At 38.8% G+C, this 17,264-nt stretch overlaps 1 protein-coding gene and 1 non-coding gene across 2 annotated transcripts; both read right to left on the reverse strand.

The window, feature by feature from the left end:
- Positions 1-1,472: 1,472 nt before the first annotated feature.
- Positions 1,473-3,788, reverse strand: LOC137711980 (PAN domain-containing protein At5g03700-like). The gene has a single exon (XM_068451127.2). The coding sequence runs from the start codon at positions 3,528-3,530 to the stop codon at positions 1,923-1,925; it is 1,608 nt and encodes a 535-aa protein (XP_068307228.2). The 5' UTR covers positions 3,531-3,788; the 3' UTR covers positions 1,473-1,922.
- A 9,089-nt stretch (positions 3,789-12,877) lies between these two features.
- TRNAL-AAG (transfer RNA leucine (anticodon AAG)) lies at positions 12,878-12,958 on the reverse strand. Its single transcript has one exon. It is a non-coding gene; the product is annotated as a tRNA-Leu (tRNA).
- Positions 12,959-17,264: the final 4,306 nt, after the last annotated feature.

The following is a 17,264-nucleotide window of genomic DNA, read 5'->3' on the forward strand; positions in this document are numbered from 1 at the left end:
TAAATAATGGATCCAACACAAACTTTTCTCTATTCGAGTATATTAGTTTCACAAGGATGTTTCCAAAAAAGGACTTCGTGTGGGGTTGAGACTTGAGAGTTTAAATAATTTACCTACAAAAAGGACTTCCTCTGGAATTTGCATTTAGGATATGTTTATGCTACCCAACTAATTGCTTCCAAGTATATGGATTTTTAATGTCGGATCACAATCTACAAAATGTCATCCATTGCGTCATTTGGAGGTATACTGCCAAAGAAACGCATATTTTTACAATAAGATCTAGAACCTCAAATATTACAAACTTCTGAAGTCCATAGTTTTACAATAAGTTAGAACCTCAAATATTAAAAACTTCTGAAATCCATATTTTTACATTAAGTTCTAGAACCTCAGATATTAAAATTTTCTGAAATTCTTTTTAAGACTCTTCGTCACTTTATGTTTTCGGCAAAATTTTTATGGCAACATCATGGAATCTTGTGCCGAAAATATGAAGTGACGGAGAGTTCATAAAGAGTTCCACTTTGAGATAGTCTTCTTAACATTTCTCTTTCAAATATAAAGGATTATAATCGTAGTCTTATACTCGCTTATTAAATATGAAAATACGAAGAAAAATGCTCAGGAGATCCTTGCCAAAGTGTGACTCTCCATAGACTCTCTCAATAGTGAGACTCTCCTAGAACTCTCTGCCACTTCATCCTTTTGGCACAATTCACATGTCAACATTATGAAACATTGTACAAAAAATATGAGGTGGCGAAGAGCACTTTAAGAGAGTTTCCTTAGCATTTCTCAAACACAAATTGCATACTCATTTCCATGAAAATAAAACTTATTTTTGCTCACCATCCTATTTATTACCACAGAATGAGTTTAAATTTGAGATTTGTGTCTATCAACTATACAAATTTCAAAATTTAAACTCATCTAACGGTAATAAATAGGATGATGAGTATCACTACTATATTTAATTTACTGCAGAGATGGCGGATACAAGAAGGTGGAGACCGAATCGGACGCCTAGTCGCTAATCCGAATGATCAATTGGGAGATTGATGTCGATGCTACTATGGAAGGTTTTCTCTTTGATACTGAATCGTTGGCTACGCAAATAGGAGAAGTTTAGTTTGGGCTTGTGCGCGGGGTGGCAAATTGGTAATGTTGCTGCCCACATAGTTGCCTCGTTTGTTACCTTGTATGGTGGCTCATTCATTTGGGATGAGATTGGCCCGAAATTTTTCTTTAATATTTTTACTGTAGATATAAACATTGCAATTAGATTATAATTGTCTATCTTTTTTTAAAAATATATATATATATATATTTTTTTTTTTTCTATAGACAGTTAATTTTATTGAATTATTTGTCAATATAATTACTATCAATGTCTTCATACTTTTATTGGAACTTAAGAATGACGACATTGAATTATCTGTGGATATAACTACTATCAATATCTACCATTACTCAATGTTGATGTATGATCATCCTCATATATTATCCATATATAAAATGATTGTACAACTTGCATCGATACAAAGTCTTTGAAGGCGCACTAATCTCTGTACAAGATCACTACGAAATACTAATACATTACCAATGAGATTAGGCAGGGTCCACGGATCATATATCATACAAATTTAAATACAAAGATTAGGGCTTGGAACCCCACTATCACAAACACAAAAAGAGTTGGCCATCAACATCACTGTCGGTCAAAACGCCCATACTCCAAAGGCCCCACACAAAAACATGTCATTCCGTACGTCATTGCCTAATGGCTTGTGTGGAATATACTACTTTTGTTTCTCAATCGAAGTTATGACAGATAAGTTTTTAACATTTTTCTATCAAACAAAGTCAGACATACTTTTAATTGTCAAATAATCGCTCTAAAAGACAGGCTCAAACAAACCTTAACTATTTTGCCCAACAATCTCAATGGACTTAAAGCTTGCGGACCCGAGATCCTTATACGGGCCGGGCGAAACACCGCCATCTTGACCCATGAACCTCTTCCCCGCTCCTCCTCTCTTCCTCCTCCACGCCCTAAACCTCCAAACCCCCACCACCCCAATAAATATCAAAAGTGCAACACAAACCACCCCAATCCCAACTCCCACACCCACATTTATTTTCTTCCTTCCTGCACCCTCCCGCACCTTAAAATAACCCATCTTACTCTCATCCCCAACGCCCACCAAACTCTGGATCGGGTAATCAATCAAGTAACAAAACCCGGACCCGTTGTTGTACACCGCGCCCCAACAGCTACAGTTGCTTTCACAGGTTCGTTCGCATTCCCCATAAGACGACATCGTTTTATACCCCATCCACTCCTTGTACGGCAGCTCCACGCCGTTCCTCCTTAAAACCCAGAAGCTATTAATTTCCCCCCATCCGGAACCGCAGAAGTCGCCGCTCTGAACCGGAAAACACTCGCCGGACCGGAACTCCGTCTGGTTATCCAAACACGAACACGAACTGTTCCCGGCCTCGCACAAACCGAACGAACCGCATGGACTGGGAAGCTCGCACGTGGTGGCAATCGCCTGGAAATCCAAAGCCCAGTTCGAACCGCCCCAGTAATACGCCTTGAGGTTTCCGTCCGGTTCCAAACGGACTTTACGGAGGCCGTTGATTAGCCTCGGATAGGTCATGAACGGTTGGATGTCGACCGGAGCTGGGTTCCCGGTTTGGTACATTCCCATGAACCCGTCGGGCTCTACTCGGGCGTAAATGGGTCCTTTTCCTTCGACGACTTGGGCCTTGACTTCCATGGCTTTGTGTTTCCAGTAAATTTGGTCTGCGTTTGAACCTGGTTTGAACTTCGCGTACAGACCCATGAAATCGTTGCCCAATCGCATCGAATATAGGCCGTTGGATGAGACAAGCTTCATGTTCGATGTGAAATTCTGGTTCTCAACGAGAGTATTTGTGGGAAAGTCAAAACTCTGCCATAGAACGTTGTCCTGGGTTGTTTGGATTTGGACGTTGGAGGTGTCGAGGATTGCAACCCGGTCGCCGGTTTCGGTGAGAGTTGACCAGAATACTCTCGACTGGGGATCTAAGAGGACGATGCTGCCGTTGAAGAGGAGGGTCGTGCGGTCGGACCAGCGGGCGAGTTGCGTCGGGTTGGCGAGCCAAAACGGGTCGGAGGAAGGCACGTGGAGGAGCGCCAGAGCTAGTTGGGTTTTGTTGACTCGGAGGAAACCCAGTGAGAAGTTGCCGGTTGGGTCGGTGAGCAGAGGTTGGAAGGTTTGGATTGAAGGGTCCGGAGTGGCTTTGAAGCCTCTGGGAAGCTCCGCTTGGGCGGCGGCGACGCAAGGTGGCGAAGTGACGTAGAGTAATACAGTGAGTGTTATTAGAAGAAGGTGAGCTAAGCTCGGACGAGTCACTGATTTGGTAAACGTTTCCATAGTGAAAATGAATATCAGAGAGAGAGAGAGGGAGAGGAAGAGAGAGTGATGACTACAGAACAAAAGCAGCCATGGGAGGGAAACAAAAGGGCAGCAGCAGCTCATATATAACAATATTCTTCAGTTGCAAAACTCAAATGTTCTAAGAATTAACATTTTTTAATGAATTGTTAAGAGAAGTAGTGGTAAGCAAAGGATGGTTTACAAAAAGCAACATGTGGATTACTACTGAAAGCAAATAAATACTTACAAAATAATTGCTTCCATATTTGACCGTTTGCAACTTGCAATATTGTTTGGAATTGCAAATCTTCAACGCAAATTCTGCTTTGGTTCTTAAAAGTAAGTTTGTTTAAAATGGATGAGCCGCTGGGAGAGACAGAGACTTGTAGTTTTATTTAATTCAGGACATTTAATATCGCAGTATTTCATTTTTTATTACAAGTAGTATTCTATATTAAGCGAGGGAGAAAATTTATGGTAACACATGATCCTTTTAGATCCATTAAAATAATGTATAGTTGTTTGGACCTAATAAATGGGCCTTGAGTTAGCCCATAAAAAATGAGAAGACTAAGATCCGACTACAAGCCAGCCCAAGAAATTTGGCAAATAGAGCACTATCCTAACAACGAAAGACAACCACTTCTAGCCCTGGGTCGTCTACGAAGTAGAAAGGATGAGTGCAGAACCTAAAGCTTTTTCCGACTGCTCAAGCCAATGACAGACCTGACAAATTTATGGCAATGAGCTCTAAGGACAAGTCTGTTTTGACGTCAACTCCGAGCCACACGTTGGCCATCGACAAGAAAAGAAGTCTTTGAAGTGACATAAATGGTGGCAAGCATAGCGCTCGGGTAAAGTACTTTCCAACCACTCCTGGATGAGTGTTGCACTTGAGACGCGTTGACCCGGGAAATCATGCAAATGGACCTATCTAAATGTTACTTCCTCCCCACATGTCAAATGCACAATGGAAAAGTAGCTTATAGACCGCGCCTATGTATTCGACCCATTTATTGGTAAGACAATGAGAGAATTAAAGGCCCATGACTTTTAGAGCTCACTAAGGACCTATATAAAAGGGCCGAGTACCCTTTTAAAGGCAATCAAATTTGTGACAGCCCGTTCCGAAAATTTTAAAACGTACGCGTGAAAAGACGATTTTGCCCCTAGTGTGAATTTTTACGTTGCGTGGTTGTTTTGAGCTTGGTGTGGCTGGTTTTGCACCACACATTTCCCCCCACACCTTTCCCTCACCCTTTCCCCTATCCCTGCACCTATCCCGTGCCATTTCCCTTCCCATTTTCATATCCATGTGTACGGACACACTCCAAAACCCTTGTAATCTTCACAGATCGAAGATACAAAGTACATATCCATGCTTGTGAGGTCCGTAGGAATTCAACCATACCCATTTCAGGTAAGAATACCTTCGTTTTCACGTCGAACTCGGGATACCCGATTTTTGGCACTATTCATGCACACGTAAATTCTTATGTTTTTGGGAATTTCAAGCTTGTAGGAAGCTTGGTGAGGTCCTTAGGAGGCTCGGGGTGGTTCGTTTGAAGGTTTTGGACGTCGGGATCACGAGTTTCGAGGTTGGCCGGAGTTGGGGGTATTTTCCCAGCGAGATTTCGTGGATTTTAGCACTTGAAAGTGGTATGATTTTGTTCCTCTCGTTGTAAGCTTCATTTTGGTACCAATTTTGTGAAATTTGGTTGAAAAACGAAGAAGCTATCACGATTTGAAATTTTCCGGCGCTGGCGATGGCGACGGCGCCGGAGCCTCACCGGAGAAGACGACGGAATATTTCGTCAGTTTGGACGGAATATTCCTAACGCCGTTGACGGAATCCGTTAAAGTTAACGGAATATTTCTGACGGCGTTAACTGACGCTGTCAGCGTGCCAGGCACGTGCCTGCGCGTGGCCGGCGCGTGCGGCGGTGAAATTTTTTTCTAAAAATATGGGGATGTTCCTGAGGTTGAGTAGATCACGTTGGTGTATTCATACACCCCATTTGAGCATTGTATGAGAAGTTATTTCTTAAGGTTGGTTATGTGCTTTAAAATTAACGTTTTTATAGTTGTTTCGCATATAGGTGATACCTATCCCGAGGACGAGCGTGGTCACTCGAGGCAAGGGGGTTACGACCCTTCCACATACCAGTGAGTGGGCTTTTAGTTTTCCGTATATACCTATATACTTATACTTTTCCCAGAAATTGATTTAGAACGTTTATTCATTTATATGCCATGCCTATAATTGCCGTTGTTTATGCATTGTTAGTTGTATATATATGTATGTATGTTGGGTGTTGCGGACGCACAGGTAAGTGCCAGGTGAGTATGATTTATGTTTACATTCAGTAGTGATTTGAGATGCATAGAGAGCTCATAACCTGCACCCCAGGTGTTAGTGCTCCCGCCCAGAGTTGGGCACAGTCCTTCATGTGATGTTCACCTCCCGCACCACACGCTCATCTTGGATCCAAGTTAGGTGCACAGTCCTGTCGTACAGACCACTTTAGGTGGTTCCGACTCGTAGGTGACCCGCGATTATTCGCCCAGCCTTCACGTGATCGTAGCACTTGAGCGTATATATATATATATATATATATATATATATATATATATTACACCCAGGCTTGTCGTACAGACCACTTTAGGTGGTTCCGACTCGTGTGCAGGTTTAGCTAGTGAGATTGAGATTTAAGCTCTAGATTCAGCCGTACAGGTCACATTAGGTGACTCCGGCTGACAGATTATGTGATATTGATGCGATATTACCTGAGCACTTGCATTTTACTTTGAGGTTTTGGCATAGCATATTCCTGAGCATGATTTATATATGTATATTATATTTTCTAGGAAGTATACAGGTTTTACAGCGAGGGGTTAGAACTTATTTATTAAATGATTTTCGAAAAGCTTAGTTTTTGCCCACTCACGCTTTTGTTTTGCGCCCCTCCAGGTTCTAGTTGGCTAGCACGTTTGGTGGCTTCCCTGAGGATTTCCCCGGCATATCTGACAGACCACCACCAGTGTAGGACCACCTTCGGGTGTGCTTTTGTTGTGTCGTTTCCTTCTGGACTGCATTAGGCTTTCATGCTCTGAACCTAGCGTTCACACTTACGCTTGCACTTGTTCATTATTACCTTGTGTAAAGCTAGTTTTATTTATTCGTACTATTTATATTATTATTTTATTAGCTTCCGCACTGTGCACATGGTTACGTCACTTCCACGTGACGGCCAGCATGCCCTGATCTCGATCGGGGTGTGTCAAAATTCACAAGAGTAGAATGCATTACATTGTATTGAGAACTATTATAATCCACATCAAATATACTACAGTGGACGTAACCCATTTTTAAGGGTGAACCACTTAAATTCCTTCTTCCATAATCTAGTTTTATATCTCAAACCCACCAAGGGTTGATTGTACTGGTCTTGTGTTGACCTCGAAATTTTAAATTTGACAATTTGAACTCAAAACACAGTAAATTGAAGAGAAAAACCATGGTCATCAAGCCATTCCATCACTTGCCTTCTAGTATTTCTTTATATATACCAATAGTGGGCAACAATTAGAATGTTAATAATTAGTCAACTATTTTTTGTGTTAATTAGTGAAAACGACATATTGTTTTTTTCCCTGTTTGGTTTCTTCGCTATTCCGATACAACTGTTTTATGACTTGGGTGGGTGTTGGACATAACCATTTCAAAGTAGGAGAAGGTTGGCATTTATATGAAAATCGTTGAGATTCTAGAAATGTTTGTTGAGGTTGGCTACTTGCTATCGCCAGCACTTTGAATAAGCCATACATATGCATATGAAAGCAGCCTAATATATACATGTCATCCTCATCCAATGCCAACATCACTAAATTGAAATCAAACCAAAGATCGAACTTATTCAAGTGAGAACTATCTACAAAATTTAGTCAACCACCTTTTACATTATTCCATTTCAACGTTTTCATATTTCGTTTACGAAATGCTAGGTCACATAACAAACTGAATGACAAGGTCTATCAAGTATAAGCTTTAAGATAAATCATGTCAAGAATCGGATTCTTTTCCATTATAACCAAAAAGGACACACATATAAATGTGTGTATTTTAGGTTCTTGAATGTTTCTCTTTTTTTTTTACAAATGGTAGTATTAGTGAGTTTAATTGTTAGTTGTTTGGGGGGATAGAGATCAGTGGAGATCGAACTTGCATCACGGTGCATAGGCATAATTGTTTTCTGCCACTATGATAAAGCGTCATTTGCTTAGGTTTTTGAATGTTCAATGTCAAAAATTCTTTCATGTTATATTTTAGAATTTTTAATCTTTTTTTATTTTTAAGAAACATAGCGTTTGTGGATTAAATTGTTAAAGGTTAAAGGAGAGGAAAATATGTGGGGAACAAACCAGCATCAAGATGCATAAACATTAATATTTTTTACCACTGCTTTAATCGTTAGATCTAAATCATTATATCTTTGACCAAATTTAACGATTAAAACCTCTAAACTAAAACTATAGAATGCTCTGAAGTATACCAGAAAATCTATTTCCTTCATAAGAGGTCAATGAATTTGATTCATCTAATAAAGGTGCGCATCTAGAAGATATCTTCGTCGGGTGGGCGCTGGGGTTAACATTTACAAAAGCGCATTGAATCAAGGGTTGACTTGTATGCAAAAAGAAGTGGGTAAACTTCAATCTCGATCCAAGAATATCAACATTACCATTAATAGCCAGTTGCTTGTTGTTTGACCTAAACATGCAGAATACATATTGATTCAACCGATCGATAAAAAGATACCCTACCATGCATATCTCTCCAATTCAAGATATGCCTGTGTCATTCTCTCTCGCTTCCAATATTTCGATCACTCTGCAAATATTTACGCCATTTTCCTCCTCTCTACTCTGATCTGCATTTCTTTGTTAAGGTCTTGACCTTTACACGTCTCAGCCGTTTCTCAAAGAATCAAAGCCTTGCCTTTCTCCAAGAGTAGAGAGCTTGCTAGCTAGAACTTGACTTTTGCCCATATATGATATATCTATTAGTTATCCCTGTCCCCCTCATCACACAGACACGGATGGAGGTAGTGGCCTCACGTTTTCGCTGTTTAAATGAGTTTTTGTAGAAATAATATTTAAATGATACTTAAAGAATAATTGGTTCAGATTATGAAAAATATTATGATGTGGATTCAAACGAGTGATTAATGTCTTATCAATTTATTCATTGATTAGCGCTCGAGAGGTGTTGTACTGTGTATATATGTACATCTAGGCAATCGTATATATGTATATCTCTGTATATAAACATATGAACAAATTTGATCAAAGATGAAAAGGTATGAAGATATAATAAGGTATTTACTTGTCTCGATTGGAGAAAACATGAACCAGGAATATTATATTGGAAAAAGCAATTAAGATTTTATTCTGCATGTCTCAGATTTTTTTAGTAAGAAGAAGACAAGAACATTGATAATTTAGAGTTTCAAACAAATATATCATTGGACTGATAAATCATGATATTTAGAAGTTTTTGTGAAGCAGCTGTTTGTATATTATCCAATGGATCTCGGCAAGGCCAACAGCTGCTGCAATGAAAGTATATGCACACTTTTTTTTTTCTTTTCTTTTCCTTTTTTTTTTTTCTTTTTTGAAGGAAACGATAGTGTATTTCATTCATCTCCATGGGAATAGTACATCAAAGGGTTACACAGAAGGGGAGCAGTCCGCAACTAATATATCAATGATAATACTAGGGGAATGCTCCACCCATTCAACACACTGATTGATTGAGAAGCCGAGACGAGCTAGTCTATGAGCTGCGCCATTGGCTTGACGACGAACGTGGGTGATAGGAACTTCAGTGACTACCGGTGCCAGCGAATTGATGTCTTCGATTAGTTGTCCAAGAGGTGACAGGTTAACCGAAGGCTGCCGCAAAGCTTCAACAATCTGAAGTGAATCTGACTCACAAAGGATATTAGAGAAACCCCTTTCGAACACCCAGATCAAGCCAATTCTCACCACCATAGCTTCAGATTGAAGGGGGGAATAAACCTCAGGGAAGCTTCGGCACTTAGCAGCCAAGAAGCCTCATCTTTCATTCCTCACAATTAAGTCGTAGCCCCCTGAACATTTCTCTCGGTTCCAAGAGGCATCAATGTTAAGTTTGAGACATCCCCAAGGGGGGTAGCACCATTTTGTTGAAGTTTGCATGGGAGGGCTAAAGGTCGGTTTTTCATTAGCCGATACAAAGGCTAGCCACCAATGAGTTGCTTGGGTCACAGTGACGTCCGAAGGATCACAATTGGAATTCCAGAGCTTCTCATTTCTAGCTCCCCATAGCGCCCAGCATATCATCATAAAGGATTCGAACAGGCCAGGTTTGAGCAACTCCGCAATGTCCATGACCCAAGAGAGGAAGGATGGAGGGAAGGAGTTCCGAAGCAAACAGCCAAAGTGGGACGATAACCAAGCACATTTAGCAAAAGGGCATTCCTTCACTAAGTGAAGGATTGTTTCCTCAGGGTGGTTGCACATCACGCACGGCAAATCAGTCGTGATATGGCGCTTGGACAGGTTCACTTTGGGGGGGATGATGTCGTTACAGAGGCGCCACATGTAAATTCTGACCTTAGGATGGACATTTGTGCGCCAGATCTTGGACCAAAAGATGGATCTTCTGATAGGATTTAAGGATGAGGCCCCCGAGTTGCTTGGATATAGCTACTCCCGAGCTAGGTGATAGGCACTCCTTATAGAAAACCTCTCACCCTTCTCATGGTGCCATGTTAGCAAATCAGCGGAAATGCGGAAACTCAGGGGCATGGTCCGGATGGCATTGGTTTCCGACTCGGAGAATAGGGAAGAAACCAAATCGAGTTTCCACGAATTAAAAGTGGGATCAATCAGCTCACTTACCAAGGACGAATTAACCGACTTAAGAGTGAAAATTCGAAATCGACCTGGCAATGGGATCCATGGAACCTCCCAAATTTTTAATGAGGTACCGCTGCCCACTTGCCACCTAGATCTCAGGGATAGAATGTTCCGAGCTGCACAAATACTCTTCCAGGTGTAGGAGGCATCGGTCGTCACCTCAACCTCAAGGAAGATGCCGTTAGGAAAATACTTAGCCTTAAGAACTCTCGACACCAATGAGTTGGGATTTACGAGAAATCTCCATCTTTGTTTGGCTAGAAGGCTGAGGTTGAAAGCATACAAGTTCCGCAATCCCAAGCCATCATCAGATACCGGGATTCAAAGTTTTTCCCAAGAAAACCAGTGAGTTATTTTCCCTCCCTCAATATCATTCCACCAGAAGGAAGCAATTAGTTTGTTTAAGTCATCGCAGTAGTACTTAGGCAGAAGACAGCAGTTCATAGTGTATAGAGGGATGGCAAGAGCAACGGACTTGATGAGAAGTTTTTTACCAGCAACACTTCGAATCTTTCATTTCCAGCATTGGAGTCTCTTCCAAAGCCATTCTTTAATGTATGCAAAGCATTGACTTTTATTTCTTCCGACAAATGTCGGCATACCCAGGTACTTAGAGTGCCGGTCAACCACCTGAACGCCCAACAAGGCAGTCATCTTGCATTGCATAGAGCTTTTGATATTACGACTGAAGCTGACCTCACTCTTCTAAAGATTGACTTTTTGGCTCGAAGCACATTCGTAGGACGAGAGAATCTCATTAATCTGATGACATTCCGACTCAGTGGCCCTGCAAAATAGCAGGCTATCATCGGCGAACAGTAAGTGGTTCACACTTGGGCCACAGGAACTGATCGTAACCCCCTGAATTTTTCCTTCCACTTCCCTTTTGGAAATAAGGCCAGATAGACCTTCTGCACACAACAAGAATAGGTAAGGAGAGATGGGGTCCCCCTGTTGAATTCCGCGAGAGGGGTGGAGATAGCCTCTTAGGCTCTCGTTGACAATAAAGGAGAACGAGACCAAGCACACTAATTCCATCACCAGGTTGGTCCATTTCAGTGAAAAACCTATGCGAGTTAAGATACACCAAAGGTAATCCCACTCAATCTTGTTGTAAGCCTTGCTAATGTCCAACTTTAGAGAGTGTGGGAGATCTCCGAAGCCAGCAGAGAATTGTCCGATATCAATCTGCCCGAAACGAATGCGCTCTAAGCTGGTGATATGATCACTTGCGCATCTGATCACTGCTCGCCCAAATAGAGATAGGTAAGGTTGTCCGGAGTTAATAATATAGAATTGACGAGTTGGAGGTCAATATATGAACAATCAAAACGTAATCGGGATGAGCTTCAGTTGATCAAGCTCAGTTAGATTAAATAGTCGATCATATTATATGAAACGATCACATTGTAACGTGATATTATTAATCTATTTGTTGTAATAGTAGTGTGTATAAGTAATGCATCATTCATAATTCACGGACTTCTTGATTTAATATTTAAGGGGCTGCTTTCTTAAGCAGCTACCAATATAATCTATGAAAAATATACAATACAATTCGTTTCGACTATTTTTTATGTCTGTTCGATTCTATATCTACATTTTCTTATTGAAGAAGGTGTATTTTTTCTCTCTACGCCACTGCAAATGTTTCACAGAACCCGTGAATGTTGTCGTCTTTGCATAAATACATATAGCCAGCATGGTCACGGTTTCACTGTGTTCTTTCAATTGCGGACTCGATCGATCAGTATTTTATTATTAATGAGAGAAGAGTCACCAATTGGTATATGAAGCTAATCCTTTATCAAACTACCTGCTTAGTCAAAGCCTGGAAATTTAACATGATAAATTAGGAGTGGAAAGTTTATTAAGCCACCAAATAGATACGATGCTAATTGCTTTTAGTGCAGTCTAAAAGACTAGAAAGTTTGCAGACAATACCTAGGCACCTAGTTTACTACCAAATGAAGGATTGAGATAATATTCGGGTCTCACACTAAACTCTGGAGTCCAGGGATCGAGCAATTCGGACTGTTCAATTAAATTATGCGATTCTCATTAACTCATTTCACTGGTCTATTCCACAGACAAAATTTCTCTCCAATGCTTTGATATCTCTCTCTTTCAGTGGTTCAAATTGCTCAATTAGGGGACTCCGGAATGTGTGATCCAAAGAGAATCACAATCTCCAAATAAATTAGTGACTTAAAAGATTAATTAAACTCATTGCTTGTAAAGAATCATTTCTCCTTAACCCAAAGCCAAGATCTGTACCCAACTTTAGACAAATAAAAGCCCAAGATGAAATATAATTGGATTAAAGAAGACTACAAGATGATCGAGAGTTCCCGAGCTCCTTTCTTTTTTTTCAATTTCCTAAATCCCCACACAAAACTACAAAATGTATTGGGCCTTTTATAATTAAAATCCGTAATGCGTTGGGCCCAAAACAGTTACAAACTTTTTTGAAAAAAAAATGGAAATGTTGAGAGTGGGATTTGAACCCACGCCCTTTCGGACCAGAACCTTAATCTGGCGCCTTAGACCAACTCGGCCATCTCAACTTTGCTGTCAAACGTCAAAACAAAATATCAAAATAAAAGATTTGAATCAATTATCTCTTAGACAAATCACCTAGTAAAAATGGTGGATGTATTTTATTTACAATACCAAAATTCCATTCGCGATTTTTTTTTTGTTTTTTCGAAAATCTGGAAATAACGTTCTCTTCAAACACTAGTGTTGTACGTAGACATCATCCAAATATCAAAGCATATGTTTTGAAGTTAAATCTCAATATAATCTCTCTTTGCACCAATTCGATGTATAGTAATTGGTATATGTAGCTTTCACTGACCTTAAAGAAAAAAGGAGATTAGACGTGGGTGTTATCATATTAATTAATAACTAAGTTCAAATTTCACTTCCCACATTTTAGAAATCACCTAGAAAAATAAAAAATTATCCCCTCATAATGAAATTACGAAAATGAGATTCACTTCCAATTTCACTTCCCACATTACAGCTAATGTCTTAACCTTCAAGCAAACGGTTGATTGGTTTTACAAATATGATCTTCATCCTAAACTCATTACGTTTAAGTTCAAAATCTTCTTCTTTCTTATTTTAATATAACTTAAATTAATAATATCATTTTGTCAAATAATAATACGGTAAAAGAAAGTAAAAAAAAAAAAAAAAAAAGAACTTGGCCATCAATTGAAAAACAGTAGACATGTCGGGCTAGGGCATCTTTCTTGTTTTTATGTCAATTTGTGGGGCATGGTCTAGCATACACATTTCCCAATTTGACAAGGCTCACCACTAATCATCTTAAAAGTGGATCTGATGATGACAGGGATATGACACCGACCATATCTTCAATCGTCGTGGGAAGTTGTTGGAATCATATGATCGGACCGGATCTTCTCCTCACTCTCTTTGTAGGGATCTAGGAATCAATTAATTGTGTTCGTTTATCGTATATCGTACGATCAGTTTTTGTTAAATACTATTTATATTCAATTTCAAATAAAAAAATTTAAAATAATTTATAACCGCACGATGTATAATAAATGAACACGATTAATTAATCTTCCAGATCTTCACAAAAATAATCTGTGGAGAGGATCCTATTTCCATATGATTATACAATAACTCCCCCATACACTTTGAAGAGTGACCTAGCTATGGAAGCCACTCAGCAAAATCCGCGTGGAGATTAGATTCATGCATGCATCAAGTTGTACTGTTGATTCGACCCAACTAAGCAAATAAATTTTGGAAATTTTAACGAAAAAAATATGTATATTTAATTTAAATAATCTTCCAAATTTTCACAAAAATAATCTGGAAAGGATCCTATTTCCATATGATTATACAATAACTCCCCAAACACTTTGAAGAGTGACCTAGCTATTGAAGCCACTCAGCAAAATCCACGTGGAGATTAAATTCATGCATGTATCAAGTTGTACTCGTTGATTCGAACCAACTGAGCAAATAAATTTTGAAAACTTTAACGAAAAGCTCTTGGTACTATTTACTTTAACAAAAAATCACATTTTTACACTAAAAAATCAATCATGATACTATTTATTTTACTATTTATTTTTTCTTTATCGTTAAAACTCAAAGCTTCAAAACCATTTTTATTAGTTTTCATATAAATCTTTTGTCATCCTCTTCGGTTTTTATTTGGGGTTTGGGGCTTGGCTGGATGTTCGTATATTTTCTTTGGTTTTCATGTGGTTAGGTTTCGGATTTCAGCATGATTTGGGATTGGTGTGGTTATGTAATCTTATACAATAACCTTCATGGTGTAATGGTGTTTGCGGTGCTCTAGCTTGCTTCGTTGTGGCGGCGGCGGCTTTTGGTCGATAGCCTGGGTGGTCACACTAGTGCTGCTACGTGATATTGGTGGTCGTTGTCCACTCGGGCTATTTTCTTTTAATTGGACTTTCGTGCTCTTTTGGTCATGTTGTAGTTTACTGTTTATTATTTTAATATCTTTACTCTTTAATCAGATGGATCAGGATTCTTTCCTAGGCAAAAGGTGAGAATCCTCCTGATCAAGCCCATCAGGCATTTGAAATTTTATCCAACGGCTACAATTATTATAATTTTTATAGGGACCCTCTGTTTGAAGCCATTGGATAAAATTTCAACAGTCCGATGAGCTTGATCAGAGGATCCTTACCCTTTGTTTAGGAGAGGATCCTGATCCTAATCATATCTGTAGAAGTTGTGGTGTATGCTTTCTTTCGATGGAAAGTTACATATCAATTTTTTATCATGCCAATTTGTTGGGCTACTAGGTTTCTATCTCTATAACATTTTCTTTTATTAATAAAGTTCATGTTGACAAAAAAAAAAGTTGGACTCGTTGATTCTTTGATCTCTATATGAAATTTTGGCCTTTCAAAAGTATCATCGATATTATTGCTGCGCTATAGTCAGACTATAGTCAGATGATTTTCAATGTTTTGAATTTTTTTGTGATAACAAAATTCAAATCATTATATGCCATTCATAGTTTACCTAATTTGTCAATTGAATCCCTTTCGATGAATAGTAGCAAGGAGATCCCTCTTAGTAAAAGAGAGAGAAGCATATCTGGGTAGCTAGTGATGTCGATCTGACGATACTGCTAGTCAAAAAGTTAATTTGTCTACACTAATTAAAACGAGATTAATTTCATGCATGTTGTCGAGCTCTAATTGAAACGAGACTGAGAGGCTGATTGAAGGTGAAATTAAAAAATAGGACAATTTAGGAACTGATTAAATAATCCAATCCCCCCAATAATTTGTTGAAATTTTGTTAACTTAAATATTTGATAAGTGCAAAAGGTTTAGAAAATCATATTTTAACAGATTATTGCCTAGATTTTTCAATTATGTCACGCTCAAGACAAAGTGATAAAGATATATACAGATTAACAGTTCCAGCATTAATTTTTGTTCTTTAGTTTTGATCTCACATTTTAAATTTAGAAAAACTGATGAAAAAAGCTTGAAAACTTTAAGTTTTAACGATAAAGGCAAAATAAAAGGTAAAGTAAATAGTACCAAGATTGACTTTTTAGTGTAAAAATATAGTTTTTCGTTAAACTTCCCCTTAAATTTTTGTAAGCATCTAGAAGATGCAGACTGGTCAATATTCTATAATCTGTGAATAGGTATTGAGACCAACTCACATGTCTGGGTATACCGATATGTGGCTAGTAGTGGATCCTAAAAATCCTATTGGAAAGTCAGTAAGAATAGTGCGCGTAGTGTAAATTTTTTGGACCGAATAACATGCAAATTGGTATTTCATCAAGTTTTAATAGGCTTGAGATTACTTGCCAAGTCATTGCACACATGTGAATAAATGCCAACAACAACTTCCAAGCAAACATGTCGACTGATGACAATAGTTTTTGAGAGAGCATGTAACAGATGCCTGCATATGCTAAGTGAGCCTATTGACATATATATGATATAGCAACACATACAAATGCATGAGGCTAGCAACTAGTGCCCAGCAGTTATCAAAGACATGCATGTGGACAAAACTTCTCTCTCTCTCGGGTTTCCTCGCTCAGATATCCAGATGCAGGTAAACGGCGGGACTGGAGACGCAGGGTAGGAGGTAGAGGAGGGTTTCAGGGAAATTTTCAACTTTCCGATATGATATAAACCCATCAACATCTAACCAAATCTCAAATGGAACTTTGGTATGAGAGGCAGGAGAAGGGCTTCACTGAAATTATATTAATTTTCAGTTTCACAGACTAATGTAATTAGTTCATCTCTCTAGTAATAAAAGTCACCATCTTCAATCTCTGTGTATTTGGATCTGAACAATTAAAGTTTGGATTTTTATATACAGAGTGGTGAAATTCCAGTGTATCTTCACAAGTACGTGTGACTACGTAAAAATATCTGACTCGAAGAGAAATAAAAGTGTGAGAGATGAAGGGAGGCTTGTCAAGGTTTTCAACATTTTATCACCATGTCAACTCTTTCTTGTAGCTCTTATAGATAGAAAATGAAAGGAAGGGGTATGAATCATGGTATTTAAACAGATGAAGCAAGGGCCTCATTTACAATGAGACACAAGGAAACGCAAACAATTGACGAGCTATGATGAAACGTAAAGATTTAACGCGCCAAAGTGAAAAATGTAAAAATTTAATTAAACATTGTGAACATTATATAAAACACTCAGTTTGACTCATCTACAAGGAACGTGTTATAAATATATCCTCCAATATTAGACAGGACACTTAATCACGTACGTATTTGGAGTTTGTAGAAATTGGGACAAAGTTCATAAGTTGGGTAGCAAATTGTCAAATGGAAAAAAGCTGCGTAGGGCATACGT

This window comes from Pyrus communis, chromosome 14 (genome assembly GCF_041283825.1).
Source record: "Pyrus communis isolate YQ-2024b chromosome 14, ASM4128382v1, whole genome shotgun sequence".
NCBI classification, from domain to species: Eukaryota; Viridiplantae; Streptophyta; class Magnoliopsida; order Rosales; family Rosaceae; genus Pyrus; species Pyrus communis.